The following is a 17561-nucleotide window of genomic DNA, read 5'->3' on the forward strand; positions in this document are numbered from 1 at the left end:
GATGTCGCACTCGAGAGGCAAATCAGGTCTATGTGGAATGAAATTAAGAGGAAGGATTTCCCCTCTAGCTCGTAGTATCAGCGATATCATTTCTGTAGGATTCTTATCATTAAAATAACTAAGAGGTCCAAGGTCATACTGCAGGTTGCTGTAAAAATCTCTATATTGCGATGATTTGGCCTGGTTGATGAAACTCTGGTGAGATTGTTCATCTAATTTGGTCACCAACTGATAAAGAGATTGTTTTAATGCTGAATGATCGTGTAAATTGATTACCAGTGTTTCATTCACGGAACTCGAAATTTGAAACCAAGCTGCGACAAAGTTCAGTTTGTTTGTGATCAGATAGTTTAAAACTCTAAAGATCAGCCTTGAGGAGCTCATTTTAAGTACTTTGAGCACATAGTCGAAGTGGGTTTTAAGAGTATCAATAAACAGCGGGGGTAGCCCTGTTTCAATATGAAGCATGTAGTTTGGAGTCGTTGCCGGGAGCAAGAAAACTCGTTTCAAAAAGAACCGAAGCAATTTTTCGACATCTTCATATTCTTTATAGCCCCACACTTGCGCAGAGTAAAGCATAATCGATTTGGCAACTGCTTGGAAGAGTCTGTATTTGGTTGAGTGATTGACAGCTTTGTTAGCGACGCAATTTTTCCAAGAAATGCATAGTGCAGCTTTGGCTTCCTGAAGTTTAGCTTTTAGGTGTTTTTTCATACATAGATCACTTGTTATAGTCACTCCAAGGTACTTAAATTCTTTGACTAGTTTTATCTCCTGCCTCTGGAAGTTCCATTTTTCCTCTCGAGAATACCTTCCATGCCCTTTTCTGAAAATCATTATATCGGATTTCTCAAGATTAACTGTCAAGTTCCATGTATCACAATAAGTTTCAAGTCTAAATATCATTTCTTCTAGTTGTTTAGGCGATTCTGCGAAAAGAACGATGTCATCAGCGTATAATAAGCCTGGTATTGTTTCTTCCAAAATCTTCACCCCACCTCCAACATGTTCTGGCAAATCATCAATGAATAGAGTGAAAAGGAGAGTGCTCAAAGCACAACCTTGTTTAAGTCCCATTGAGGAACTGAAGTGTTCAGAAAGACTGTCACCGTCCCAAACAGATATGCAATCCTTAGAGTAGAGAGCTCGTAAGATTCTGCACATTTTGGTAGATAAACCAATATTCGATAGTTTATAAAATAGTGCTTCTCTATCTATACTATCAAAGGCAGCCTTAAAATCGATAAAAAAAGCGTAAAGTTTTTTACCTCGACGAAGATGCAATTCAGCAATATTTGTTAGTAAAAACACCTGATCTATTGTCGAGTAGCCAGGTCTAAATCCTGCCTGAAGCTCACTAAGCTTTTTCTTGTCAGCAACCCATTCTGATAAACTGGAAAAGAGCATACTTGTAAATATCTTCATTCCTGCGTTCAAAAACGATATCCCTCTATAATTATTTGCGACAGACGGGTCACCTTTTTTAAATAATGGGAAGATAACAGAAGATAAAAAAGTAGAGGGGACGGTCATAGACTCGTAGATTGTATTGAAGCATTTTAAAAGTGAAGATAAGAAAGTAGCCGAGGCGTACTTGAAGAATTCGGAAGGTATTCTATCAGTTCCTGCTGCTTTGTTGTTTTTGGCTCTATCCAATGCTAATTGCAATTCTTCTTCAGTGAAATCTGTGTCCAGTGATTCATCCACGATGAACGGGATTGCATAGTGGAACTTTGAGGCCCTGCATTCCGTATTAAGAAGAGAAGAAAAGTAATCTTTTAGGACTGTCGCCTTAAGCTCGCAAGCAATAATTGGTTTCGATCCATTTACTAGTTTCATTGCCTTCCAGAAGTCAGCAGAAGATCTAGCCGAACACAGTGAGTCCACGATGCTTCTGTTGTAATCCGCTTTCTTCTGAAGACACAGTGTTTTGTATTTTTTGTTTGCATCTTGATACAATAATTTAAAGGAGGGCTTATTTAGCGAACGAAATAAGGCGAGAAAAGAAAACGAAAGATTCCGAGCAGTTTCACAATCCGTATCAAACCATTTTTTTTTATGTTCGAGCTTTTGTTTGTTGACTAAGTTTGTTTGACGCGGGTAAGCCTTCACTATAACCTCTAGTAATTCTTCCATGACAGGAAATGGAGAAGATTCATGAAGTAATAATAGTTCCGTATTCAGACGACGATGGTAGGTCGGAAGAAGATTTTCTTTCCATTTTAATTTAGGTGGCAAATTTAAGTCTGTTGTTAAAACTGATGAACATATATTAGTGTCAATTGAAGTTTCCAAAGGCATATGCTCAGAGAATGTCTTCGTTTCTACTTTAAAATCATCTATCATTTTGAGCAAGGTACCAGCAGCTACTCCATAGTCTATGACCGAATGACCGGAAGATCTTATAAAAGTTAACTCTCCATGTGTGTCTCCTGCACTTCGACCGTTCAAAACAGTTAAGTTAAAAGAATCACATAATTCTAAAAAATGTATATATATATACAAAAATAAAAATTTCTATCTAATACCTTTTTTCAACCCCTAATAAAGCTAAAAAAAAGTGTAAAAAAAAATTTTATATCACTTCGTTCATAATTCATGCAGTAGAGGGTTAACGATCATAATTTATTAGCGCTCATTATGTTCAGTATTTATCCCTCGGTGAATAAATTTATGAGCACGTCATTATTTTCATTTTCGGAAATTATTTTACTGGCATGAAAATAAAGTTATAACAATAGTTCTCAGAATAGAAATTCTCTTCTCGATTTCAAATCAGAGTCCACTCAAAAGCTGTAATAGGTAACGTATAGAACAAAACCAAATAATTTTGATTATATTTTATCAACTGATAAAGATATTTATAAAATTTCAAAATTGAGTGGAAGTGATAAACTGTTCAATTGGATTTCAGAATGATTCGATTCTCATATGAAATCGAGAAGCGAATCAAATATTCTAATTATCATTTCCGCATCAGTGAAACATTCACCTCTTAAAGAGCTCGCTATAATGAAATTGTATTATGACTTTTTAATTCTGAAAGAGAAAATATGTACATACATACATCAAAAATATGTAGTTACATAACGTTCAAACAAGAAACAAGATTAGGATGAAACTTATTAATTTTTTTAAAAAGCAACTTTATTACATAGATAATTAAGTAAGATGGAACGAACATCAACATAGGTAATACTTACTTATACGAAGGTATTACAACTTTAAAGTTTCGAAATCACAGAAACCCTCATATCATCGTCGCCTATTTTTCCATATAGCTATGCTCAATCATATGACACACTAGTTTGTTAAGTTATATACAAAGGATGTCGTTTTATTTTTATTGGTTAACTATTTATAGATAGACCGTAACACAACAATTCATTCTCTTCTTAAGACAGAACTCCCATTTGTTGGAGGCAAAATTTAGCAGTCAACATTTTGGCTTCCTTCTTTGTGTTTCCACCAGTCCCGGGATTATATATTTGTCCATTTACATTAACACTAAAGACAAAAACCTTACTATGCGATGGGCCCTCATCTAATACCAATTCGTACATCGGAGGTGTCCACTTTCTCTTCGAAGATAACTCATTCAGCAAGCAGACTGGATGTTTACTGTCAATAGCTTGCTTAGCTGCCGCTTGGCCACCACCAACATTCTTTTTACGTTTCGAAGAATTAGATGCTTGCTGCCGATTACCATTGACTTCCTCATCTGCCACAAGTCCACGCTTATCCAATTTTACATCAAGCAAAAGTGGTTGCAAAGAGCCAGTCTTCTCGCGTCCGAGTCCTTCACCTGGTTTCCAGCCCATTTTCTTAAGCAAATGCATTCCCATACCGCCACTCACTGGAACTGTTGATGTCAATTGGTCCTTGCGAGCCCAAGCTTGACTCCCTTTGGTTAGTTCTCGAGCAGATAGAATATTAGCGCCAGTACTCCCAGTAAACTGACCAGGCATGTGTTTTGACGATGCCCATGATGTCATCTCCTTCTGAGACGTGTACATCATCTTAATAGCTTCGCAATCCATTGGGTTTTCTTGCAAACGACGCATCGCACTCAATCTCTGACTGATGATTGTTGATACATCAATGTTGGCTGCGGCTGCAGGGAAAATAGTCGGCACGGGAGCAGGAGCTTCATTTGCTACTACTGCGGGAACTGCTGGAGGTGGAACAATTGCTGGCACAGAAGTTAAAGTCTCCTCAGTTGTTGGTGTTGTTCCTACGTTTTCAGTAGCATTTGCAACGGCTTCATTAGTACCAACCGGCTTAAAGGCCGGCTGTTGTTCCTCCACTGGCAACTGTTTCTGAAAAACATTTTTCGGGACACCCACTGTTTTTGGTGGGATTTGTTTTGCTACGATTGCAGCCGGTGCAGGAGGTTCAGGTTCCTTAGCTGGAACTGGAACCCATCCTTCAGTTAGACGATGTTGTTGCCCTGACGAAACCGGAAACTGCATTGTTATAGCTTTCTTTTGATCAGCAGTTTTTGGTGCGATGGGAATTGCATTCTTAATATGCATTACAATTGGTTCGCGATCTTTAAGGATAAATGGATGATGGAAAGCTTTAGCATTTCCTTGTTTATCGACATCAGATTGCTCATCGGATGAGAACTCTGACAAATCATCATAGTTTTCGCCCTTGCTCAGTTTACGACAAAAATTTGTCAGATCTTGGACGGTTTTGCCCCCATAACGCATCTTCATGAGAACTTTGTCCTTAACTTCTTCGCTCATGCCGTCACAGCCCGGAAGAGAACCGCTTTTGAACATTGTTATAGCGTTCTTTCGAGCTATTTCCAGCAAACGTTTCTTGTCAATGCCAAGACTTGACCTTTGCTTCGAGCGCGATCGAGAACGAGTCCTGTGGCGGGACCTAGACCGAGAGCGGTCATGATGATGATGGCGCTGATGGCTTCTGTCGACTCGATCTCCCGAATAGTAGCTGCTGCTGGTTCTGTAAAAGGAATTTCGTCGCCGGTCGGCGTATTTGGACGAACGTGAACTTACCTCTGTATCTTTGTCTCTGTAATGACTTCGTTCACGTAGATACGTTTCTTCGTCGGAGAGAGAAACATCGGAACATTCTTCCACACGAGTGCAGTTCCGAAGACGCTTCTCAACTCTGCTGCGGCTCTCGCGTTTGCTTTGCGACTTTTCAACTTTTATGCTAGCTTCATCGAGAGGCTCCTTTTTGATAGTGTGCTTCAGTTTGCTTGAGGAAGACGAATCAGCAGCCATAATTACGGTACCATCGGATGCAGCTGATATCTTCTGCTCATCTTTATCTTTTTCCTTTTCTTTAGATTTCTTATGTTTATGTTTGTGATTTTCACGTTTAATTTTTTTATTTTCAGATTCGTGCGATTCATTGTCAGACCTGTTACCACTTTCGTCGGCTTTTCTCTTTTTATTTTTCTTACTTTTCTTGTGCTTGGATTTTTTGTGTTCTTTTTTAGATTTTCTGGATGCTTTATCTGTGCTTAATAGTTCTTCGGGTGGAGTTGCATTAAATACCATAAAGAGTTCTGCAAGAATTTCATTTGAAGATTTTACTGGTTCGATATTTTTTTTCTCTTGTTCTTCGACTTGTGATTCTCCTCCATCCGGGGGATCCTGTACATTGGTTGAATCGGGTAGCAAAAGATTTGGGTTAAGTTTTTGTTCGATTTCAGGATCAAGTTTTTCTTGTTTAACTTGAATTTTCTCTAAAGGTGGTTCGGGAGAAGACATTTTTTTGAGATCACTTGTTTTATCGAATTATATTTTTAAGAATTATTTATTAATTGCAAAAAAGATTTTTGAAAAACTTTATTAAACTCGAGTTGTTTTTTCCATTCATTTTTTGACGTTTTTGACAATAGCCGTCAAAATAAATAAACACGTTCAGTAAACATGAAATTGACATTTCTTTGTTGGGGATGTGTTCAGTGATTTTTGCAGTTAGGTTTTCTGTATATATGGAAATCCACACGTGTGGCATTATGAACTATTTACATGGGCAACAAACTACGAGTAATTTTGCTCTTAGAACGCAGATAGATTGAAATTTTAAGTAATACACAAATTATCGAAAAAATTTAGCCAAGCTAAAATTTATTTGAGAATCTTGGCCGGGTTTGAGGGCAGATTCAACTAAAACATCACACATTCATTTCATACTAAACATTGTATCTGTCCGAATTTATCGTAAGAAAAATAAGTCAAGAAAAACGAAAGAGGTATTGTTAAACCTGAAGTGCGTTCTTTTATTCGCCGATGTTCTCTATTGTTAACAATCACAGTACACATAATAATGTAATATCTTCCGAACGTTGCACACAGGAGTATTCGACCTTAAAATCCGGTCAAAAATATTTTTAATGTTTCTCGTATTCGAATTGGCCTAAAACATTATTTTAAAACTTAAAAGTTACATCGAAAAAAATTTTCTGCTCGCGCTAAATTTTAGCTCCCATACAAATTATCGAAACATTTTAGCTGAGCTAAAATGGATCCCATACAAATTATCGATAACTTGTATGGGAATTTTATCTTGGCTAAAATTTAGCGCGAGCAGCGTACCAGGCTTTAATTAAAAAAAAAATAAATCAATTTTTTTTCAATTTTATTTAATTCATTACTATAACTAATTTTTACATGAAATTTTCAAATATTATTCATATTTAAGGTTAAAGAAAACAAAAATTTGAAAATAAGTAGTATTTTTAAGCAACGAAAGGCAATTTGACTAAAAATACCTCAAGACTAAAAAACCCCATTAAAGACCCCATTATGTGCATGAGATGACAAAGATGTACAGTTAAATATATGAGAAAAATTTTTGCAGGATCATACCCGAGACTATAACAAAAACACTTTTTTTTCTACCGGAAATTTCCTTAATTTTCACGTTTTTCTATGCACTTAATTTTTAATATATTTTCAATAAAATATATGGAAATTTCTGTATTTACACAAGGTACATACCTTGACCTTGGACATGCATCAAAAATCATTCACAATATTATCACAAATCACAATAAAAAACAGACTGAAGTGTTAAGCCTGGTACGCTGCTCGCGCTAAATTTTAGCTCCCATACAAATTATAGAAAATTTTTAGCCGAGATAAACTGGATCCCATACAAATTATCGATAACTTGTATGGGAATTTTATCTCAGCTAAAATTTAGCGCGAGCAGCGTACCAGGCTTTAATGATTAAAAAACAAAATAAGCTTTTGTGGCCTGAGCTTATAAAAACGACTAAGATCTTGGGAATTAGGGGGTCAACAGCTATTATTTGAAACCGGTTTTAGTTAGGATGGGTATTGAGGGATGCGAAAAGCAAAAAATAACGGGTCGAATGCAATTTTTTTTGTTTTCACTAATACCGGATTTTGGGGTCGAATACTCCTCTGTGCGTTGTCAAAATTTGTTTGTCATAAATGGGCACCAATCTGCCAGGTCGCCCTTTAATTTTTATTTTTCAATCGCAGTAAACGCGTTGTCAAAATTTGTTTGTCATAAATGGGCACCAATCTGCCAGGTCGCCCTTTAATTTTTATTTTTCAATCGCAGTAAACAGGAAATTTGTTTTTGTTTTAATTTATAAAATGTCATTTGAAAAAAATATAAATTGAAAAATAACAAATTTTCTTCGTGTTTCAACGCGGAAAATGGTCAATATTTGTTTAAAAATTAGTGGTGTGCGTGGTTTATCGGTTTTTGTGCGTTTTTCGTCGGTAATTTAAACAATTAAGAATTCGGTAGCTGACATTGGTCGCCAATTTGTCATGTTTGACATGACATGACATGACATGACATGACATGACATGACATGACATGACATGACATGACATGACATGACATGACATGACATGACATGACATGACATGACATGACATGACATGACATGACATGACATGACATGACATGACATGACATGACATGACATGACATGACATGACATGACATGACATGACATGACATGACATGACATGACATGACATGACATGACATGACATGACATGACATGACATGACATGACATGACATGACATGACATGACATGACATGACATGACATGACATGACATGACATGACATGACATGACATGACATGACATGACATGACATGACATGACATGACATGACATGACATGACATGACATGACATGACATGACATGACATGACATGACATGACATGACATGACATGACATGACATGACATGACATGACATGACATGACATGACATGACATGACATGACATGACATGACATGACATGACATGACATGACATGACATGACATGACATGACATGACATGACATGACATGACATGACATGACATGACATGACATGACATGACATGACATGACATGACATGACATGACATGACATGACATGACATGACATGACATGACATGACATGACATGACATGACATGACATGACATGACATGACATGACATGACATGACATGACATGACATGACATGACATGACATGACATGACATGACATGACATGACATGACATGACATGACATGACATGACATGACATGACATGACATGACATGACATGACATGACATGACATGACATGACATGACATGACATGACATGACATGACATGACATGACATGACATGACATGACATGACATGACATGACATGACATGACATGACATGACATGACATGACATGACATGACAGATGACAGATGACAGATGACAGATGACAGATGACAGATGACAGATGACAGATGACAGATGACAGATGACAGATGACAGATGACAGATGACAGATGACAGATGACAGATGACAGATGACAGATGACAGATGACAGATGACAGATGACAGATGACAGATGACAGATGACAGATGACAGATGACAGATGACAGATGACAGATGACAGATGACAGATGACAGATGACAGATGACAGATGACAGATGACAGATGACAGATGACAGATGACAGATGACAGATGACAGATGACAGATGACAGATGACAGATGACAGATGACAGATGACAGATGACAGATGACAGATGACAGATGACAGATGACAGATGACAGATGACAGATGACAGATGACAGATGACAGATGACAGATGACAGATGACAGATGACAGATGACAGATGACAGATGACAGATGACAGATGACAGATGACAGATGACAGATGACAGATGACAGATGACAGATGACAGATGACAGATGACAGATGACAGATGACAGATGACAGATGACAGATGACAGATGACAGATGACAGATGACAGATGACAGATGACAGATGACAGATGACAGATGACAGATGACAGATGACAGATGACAGATGACAGATGACAGATGACAGATGACAGATGACAGATGACAGATGACAGATGACAGATGACAGATGACAGATGACAGATGACAGATGACAGATGACAGATGACAGATGACAGATGACAGATGACAGATGACAGATGACAGATGACAGATGACAGATGACAGATGACAGGTAACAGATGACAGTAAATGCCAGATGGCAAGTGACGGGTGACACATGATAGGTGACAGATGACAAATGACAGGTGACAGATAAAAGAAGTCACTTCCAAACAACCCAGCTTTAGAGTTCCCATCCATTTATTGGAAAAAAGTTTATCTGATGACAGGCGGCAGATGACGGGTGACAAATGACAGATGACAGGTAACAGATGACAGTAAATGCCAGATGGCAAGTGACGGGTGACACATGATAGGTGACAGATGACAAATGACAGGTGACAGATAAAAGAAGTCACTTCCAAACAACCCAGCTTTAGAGTACCCATCCATTTATTGGAAAAAAGTTTATCTGAGCAACAAAATGTCGATAAATTTTATTTTCGATTGACTGTAAAATTTTAAATCTGAAGAAATTAAAAAAAAAATTCAAGGAAGAAATAAGAATTGAAAATAATTCAGATTTTAATTGATGTTGCATTTTTCAGAAATGTGAATTTAAAAAAATTTAAATTGTTAAACCTTTAATAAATATGAATTTCGTTTTAGTTTGGCAGCAGGACATGGTCAAATTCAAGAACATGGTTTCGTAGGCAGAAGCTTAAAATATAATTTTTTTAATTATAATTATATTAAATTATTAAATATTTGATTAAGGCTAGGCGCACACATGCGATTTTAGTCGCGCGATTATTCAGTCGCAAAAATGGATCACAAATAGTTCAATGCCTGTGAACACACATGCTTCCCGCGATTAAAAATTTGAAAATTGTGTCCACAGTCATTGAAACTCTTGTCATCTAATTTGCGACTGAATAATCGCTCGATCAAAATCGCATGTGTGCGCCTAGGGGACAGAAAAATTACAGTTCCAGTCTTACCACTGCTGCTTCTCGTGAAACAAGTTGGAGATGGACTCCATATTATGTTTAATCTTGAATTTAAATAATTATATTTACATACATACAGGGTGTCCCAAAAGTAATGGATCAAACGAAATATGCTGATAGGCCAACTTAAGGGCTCTCAGAATTTGGTAACTTGTTCATCCCAAATCCTTACGGTTTTCGATTTAATGCATTTTTTGTGAAATTTCAAAAAATTCTTACATTGCAACAGTATTTTGCTTCCTCCGCCCCCAATTGATTTTTGTTTTTTATTATTCTTTCACTAAAACATTGTCCAATAATAAGAAACAGAACTCAATTTCTTACATTTATTTCAGAGCAACACAAAGAAATAAAATTGTATTTCATACGCCATTTAGCTGTAAGTTAATTAACAGTTCCAAGTTTTCTCAAAATTCAATTTCTTGCATTTATTTCAGAGCAACACACCGACAAAAATTTGTATGGTGTGACACTGGTTTATTACTTTAAAAACTTGGCCCGTTTTTGCAGTTTTCAAAAAGGTATACAAATTTCCAAAGTTGAAGTTAGATCGAAAAATATTAGATACAATTTTAATTTAAAAGAAACAGGGTTTTTCAGAGCAAAAATACAAACAAAAATTAACACATTTTCTTGAACTGTTATTTATTTCTCTTTGAACAAAAGCCTCTATTTTGTTTGTATTTTTGCTCTGAAAAACAATGTTTTGTTGAATTAAGATTGTAATATTTTTTTTATCTAACTTCAACTTTGGAAACTTGTATACCTTTTTGAAAACTGTAATAACGGAACAAGTTTTTAAAGTAATAAACCAGTGTCACACCATACAAATTTTTGTCGGTGTGTTGCTCTGAAATAAATGTAAGAAATTGAATTTTGAGAAAACTTGGAACTGTTAATTAACTTACAGCTAAATGGCGTATGAAATACAAAGTTTTTTGATTAATTAATTGTTTCTTATTATTGGACAATGTTTAAGTGAAAGAATAATAAAAAACAAAAATCAATTGGGGCGGAGGAAGCAAAATACTGTTGCACAGTAGGAATTTTTCAAAATTTCACAAAAAATGCATTAAAACGAAAACTGTAAGGATTTGGGATGAACAAGTTACCAAATTCTGAGAGCCCTCAAGTTGGCCTATCAGCATATTTCGTTTGATCCATTACTTTTGGGACACCCTGTATATAAATTTTAGCCAAACTTGAGATTTATATAGTTCCGGAAGACCATCTAATAATGACCAGGAGGTCTGCAGTTAAATTATCTAGAAGACGGGCGAGAAGGGCTCATTTTTCGGTACGTATGAATTTTGATTGATTTTTTATTGATATTTTTGTACATTGATTGCTTTGTTTTTTTTTTCAGGATTTTAATCTACTTTTACAGTGGATAAAATGAAAACATGGAAATTAAGAGCAGTTTAAATTTATTTGGATTTAACGAGATTGGATTTAAAAATTTGGATTTAAGTAGTGAATATTAGGTCTGTTTGGGTACTGCCTAAAGCAAAAATATTTAATTTTTGTCAAAAATAGCGAATGTACAAAACTACACAGTTCCAGAGTACCCAAACAGGAATTGGATTAAAAATGTTGAAAAAAGGAGAAATATTTCTGTTTTAGGCAGTACCCAAACAGACCTATTATGGATTTGGATTTGTTTTTGACATTTGACATTTCTTTACATCCAGATTAGAATAAATCTCGAGATTTATTCTAAATCTATTTAGCTAAATCTTGGATTTAGGGTAGATGGAAACATAAGGTTAGGGTAGGAAAATGAGGCAATATAAGAATTTGGTGCACTCAGGGAAAAAATAGTTATTTTGTAACTATTTGCATAGTCACTTTATAGAATTCAATGAAATTTGGCGAATAACAATTTTTTGACAGAAAATAGTTACAAAATAGTTAAAAATGACTATAATAATAGTCACATCAGCCAAAACTAAATAGTTAAAAATAACCATTAAAATTGACTATGCCGTAGTAATTTACATAACTATTAAATTAGTCATTTCTAACTATTATGTTTCTAGTTAGAAATAACTAGTATAATAGTCACATCCGCAATGTTGCCACAATGTTACAAGTGTAACAAAAGTGTTACTTTTTTGAAATATTTAATAATTTTGTTACCATGTTACTTTTTATCCCGTTTTGTTACACTTTTTTTCAATAAAATTTGATTTGTTTTTCGTTGAAATTGATTGAAAATTTCAAGGAGAAGCACTTTTTTCTTCGACAATTTATGCAATAACTTTGACTATTTTGCAGGCAACAATGACTGTTTATATGTTTTAAATCTATCTTTTGTATCACTTTTTGTATTTGCTTAGGACAAAATGGATGGGAGTTAATGAAGGGAAAATTTAATGTGTTAATATTAAAAAATTTTTTTAATTTTTTTTTTTTTTTCACTTCAGATTCTTTGATGTAGTAAGCTTAGAACAAGCTTTTAACTACAATCAGAGGCTCATCATAAGTGCATGTTAGTGGTTAGTAGACAAAAAATACAACCTCCCACATGCACAATATAAAAACAAAATAATTACAAACAAATTTACAAGTTATAAAATTATAAGTACAAAAAATCCAACATTTATTTAAAACATTGATTAACAGTCACGATTGTGGAGCACTGGTTCGAAACAATGTTTTTAAACCCATTTTCGTCAAATTAAAGTCTAAGGATGAATGGTTCAAGTTAAAAAGTTTACTCATGCGACTAAGAGGCTCATTAATACCATAGTTTGTTCTATGAAAGTCGATATGCAAAGGTTCAAATCTTCGTAGGAGGTGAGATCCACCCGGATAATTTATACCAATACAAGCTAATAGATCAGGGGCGTCAATTTGGGAATTAATAAGCTGATGAAGAAAGATTAAATCATTATTTACACGTCTCTGTGCTAAAGTTTGTATCTGAAGAAGTTGAATGCGATGTTCATAAGGTGGCAAGTTGAAAGGGTCGGTCCAAGGAAGACCTTTTAGAGCGAAGCGTACAAAATTGTGTTGAATAGATTCGATTCGGTTTTTATGAACTTCATAAAAAGGACTCCATACTTGAGAAGCGTACTCAAGATGGGGTCGAACGTAGCAGTTGTACAAAGATAGAGTAACAAATGGATCATCAAATTCCTTTGCCCAACGTTTAATAAAACCAAGCATTGAGCTCGCTTTATTTACTATAAAATTGATGTGTTCAGTAAATCCTAAATTTGAACTAAATTGGACACCCAAGTCTTTGAAGCTAAATACTCTACATAGCTTATGTTGCAAGATGTAGTAATCAAAAATATTAATGACTCGTTTTCTCGAGAATGTAATTGTTTGGCATTTAGCTGGGTTAAGTGAAAGGCCATTTTTACCACACCAAACATTAAAACTGTTAATATCGCTTTGTAGAAGGATACGGTCATTGTCAGACTTAATTTCTTTAAAAATCTTCATATCATCAGCAAATATGAGAATATCACTTGAAGTTATGCACGAGATTACGTCGTTTATAGCTAAAATGAATAAAAATGGGCCTAGGTGACTTCCCTGAGGGACGCCAGAGTTGGCTATAAAAAGATCTGAAAGACAGTTTCTAAATTTGACCTGATAGGATCTTTGGTTAAGATAAGATTCTACCCAGCCAATAAAAATACGTGGAAAACCAAAAGCTTTTAATTTGAAGATTATTATTTTATGACTAAGTTGATCAAATGCCTTTGAAAAGTCAGTGTAAACGCAGTCAACTTCATTACCTTTTTCTAATGCATTTGAACATTTATTTAAGAAGCTAAGAAGATTAGTTGTAGTAGATCTTTTTCTTACAAAGCCATGCTGCTTTTCACTTATCAGATTTTTACTATAAAATGCTAGACTATCACAAACAACTTGCTCAAAAACCTTTGGAATGCAGGATAGTTTCGAGATAGGCCTATAATTCTTTATATCTGTCTTATCACCCTTCTTGAAAACAGGAGTGAGGAATGACTTTTTCCAGATGGAGGGAAATTTTCCTGACTTGATGGAAAGTTTGAATAAAAATGTTAGAGGCTGAACTAGGGAGTTTCTACAGTTTTTTAATACTATTGGTGGCACACCATCTGGGCCAGCAGAACAATCATCATTTAAGGATGAAAGAAGGTCTAACACAGTACTTTGCAGTACAGGGATGTTCGTACAACTCGTTTCGGAATATGAATGTAAATTTTTGAAATAGATTTCGTCAACATCAACAGTCTCATTAACAAATGAATTACGAAAGTTATTGGCGAAAGCATTGCAAATGTCAAATGTTTGATGTAATGTAATATCGTCATGAATGAAGTTTGCCGGATATCCATCTGAGTTTTTCTTTGAGTTAACAAGGTTCCAAAATGACTTTGGATCTTTTCTTAGGGAATTTCCTTTCTCCTTTAATTTTAGGCTAGACGCCCTAGCCAAGAAATTCTTCTCATAAATAGTTCTACCTTTCCGTTTTTAAATTATTTTTGAAACAAGATGCTTCCGTCGGTTGAGATGTCGTGGGGTCTTTCCGAAATAAAACTCTGACACCACAGGATAATTTTAACAAAAAAAGTATTTTATTGAACAATCGAAGTTAACAACAATACTGGAACTACTTCTATTGAACGGTATTACTGTAGTGTTCCTTCTCTTTGCTATTATGCGGTTGGTGTTCCGCAGTTATTACAGAAGAGGAAGAATAACTACAATAATACTCTCAGAAAAGTAGCCAAAGATAAAAAGCGGTAAGTGTTACCTCTGTAATATCCTTAGAGGATATAATATATAGAGTGCTTGTTCCTATACCTAATACATTGTAACGCCATATACATGGATAGGGGTCGCTGCCTTCGTTTTTCAGTGCGAGTCCGGTTCCGCAGCTGTAAATAAACACGCTTGTTGATGACAGCCATCTAATGAAAATAAAATGGAGGCATGCACTCATCGAAAAACTTAAAGAAACTAGAGCCCTCTATAAAAGCTTCACGGAACTAACAGCACAAGCACTCCATATATTATATCCTCTAAGCCTAAGGTAATATCTTGACTCTTAATTCTAGTTTCGGCTCTCCTTTTTTAGCCAGAAAACAATAAAAAAAATACTAATTAATTAGGAGGCTTTGAATTTTAGAAAATAAAAATAAATAATTATAGAAATAAAAATTATAGTCAAAGGCGACATTAATTTTAAACTTATATAAAAATAAAATATAAAAATAATAGGCAAAGGCGGTACTGCATACTAACAACAATAATGTGTTGTTACTTGTTACATTCTCCAATAAAAAAATAATGTAATAAAATATGCACTTAATTTCAAAAGTAACAGTTAGTATAAATATTAAAATGTATCTATAATCTAAAAACTCTTGAAGTTTTATAATATCTTTTAACAATAGGTACATAAGAAGACAAAACTGTTTTAAATGCAGGGCTATTTTTCAGAAAGATATAAAACCAAATAAATAGTTCCCCTCCGCCTCCAGTAGAATGTTTTTTTTTATTTTTAAACTTCATTAATTCAAACCCAGATGAGAAACGAAAAATCATACACAAAAATGGCACAATTAAAAATAAAAAATTAAAATTAAATTTTCTAAGTCCTCAAAGTCGTCAGTGAAAATGATAACGAACAAATATCATCGCGAAATCTGTCAAAAGTAAAAAAAAAAAATAAATTAAATTAAAATCAAGAAAAAATATCAGAAAATACGTTTTTGAACAAAAACAAAAAAATAAAAAAAACCAAACCGTCAACCCAGCTCTTTATAACAGAAAAAAGCGTCAGGAAAACTCTAAACATAATCCGGAATTGTTTTCTACAGCTGTGTATTGAAAAACCGAAAGCATATTGAAATTTTGATTTCGTTGATAAAATTTTGGTTCAGCTTCGTAATAGGCTGAAACTAAAAATTTCGCTCTGCTTTTTGAAAAGTGAAAATTCTACTAGTTTATTTTATTTCACCTCTTTTTCGCTGCAGCAGCCTGCTAAACTTCGTAATATTAAGCTTTCAAATAAGATAAGATTCGATTTATGACTTTCATAATTTTGTTACTCCCCAGGGATCTGTTCTTGGCCCAATATTGTATTCAGTTTTTACGTCAGATTTTCCCCAATTGCAAAATTGCGAAAAAGCTATATTTGCTGATGATACGTGTATCTTTTCTTCGGATTCTATTGGTTCTACTATTGGAACCAATTTGCAATCTGCTTTAAATATCCTGGAAGAATATTTTAACAGTTGGAAAGTTAAAATAAATGCTTCTAAGACTCAGGCAATCTTTTTTACTCGAAAAAGAAAACCCTGTTTCTTACCTAGTAATTCGCTCATTATCAACAGCGTACCGACTGATTGGAAATCAAACGTTAAGTATCTTGGGGTTCATTTAGATAAAAAATTAACGTTTGGTCTTCATGTTCAAGAAATCATAAGAAAACTTAATATAACAATCAAAATACTCTATCCATTTATTAACAGGAAATCAAAGTTAAGTGAAGAAAACAAACTTATAATTTTCAAAGTTATATTTCAAGCTATCATGTTTTACGGATCACCTGCTTGGGGAAGTTGTGCTACAAGCCATATTAAAAGGCTCCAAATCATGCAAAATAAACTTTTAAAAATGATGCTAAACCTTCCTTGGTGTTTTTCAACTTCTGAACTGCACGCGTTAGTAAATGTTGAATATGTCTCCAACAGAATCTTAAATCTTAAAGAACGCTATAATTTGTCATGCGTTATGTCTGACAATGTTCTGATTTCAAATTTAACTTACTAAAATGATACTTTTTTGTTTTTTTGTTTACAATATGCATTTTCTTTTTTAAATTGTAAATTAATTCTTTAAATATTTATTTATTTACTTATCATATCCTTATTAATTACTATTTATCTACTGACTGATTTATTTATTTATTTTTTAATCTATTTATTTAATCATTTATTTAATTATTTATTTATTTATTATTTATTTATTTATTTATTTAGGTATTTATTTATTTATTTATTTATTTATTTACTTATTTATTTATTTATTTATTTATTTATTTATTTATTTATTTATTTATTTATTTATTTATTTATTTATTTATTTATTTATTTATTTATTTATTTATTTATTTATTTATTTATTTATTTATATATTTATTTACATATTCATATTTTTGTTTTTTGTTTGTTCTTTAA

At 34.0% G+C, this 17561-nt stretch overlaps 1 protein-coding gene across 1 annotated transcript; it reads right to left on the reverse strand.

Moving 5' to 3' along the window:
• Positions 1-3134: 3134 nt before the first annotated feature.
• Positions 3135-5873, reverse strand: LOC129916653 (protein Son). Its single transcript, XM_055996745.1, has one exon. It carries the CDS (start codon positions 5745-5747, stop codon positions 3396-3398), a length of 2352 nt encoding a protein of 783 aa, XP_055852720.1. The 5' UTR covers positions 5748-5873; the 3' UTR covers positions 3135-3395.
• Between the last annotated feature and the right edge of the window lie 11688 nt (positions 5874-17561).

The sequence above is a fragment of the Episyrphus balteatus genome, chromosome 3 (genome assembly GCF_945859705.1).
Source record: "Episyrphus balteatus chromosome 3, idEpiBalt1.1, whole genome shotgun sequence".
NCBI classification, from domain to species: Eukaryota; Metazoa; Arthropoda; class Insecta; order Diptera; family Syrphidae; genus Episyrphus; species Episyrphus balteatus.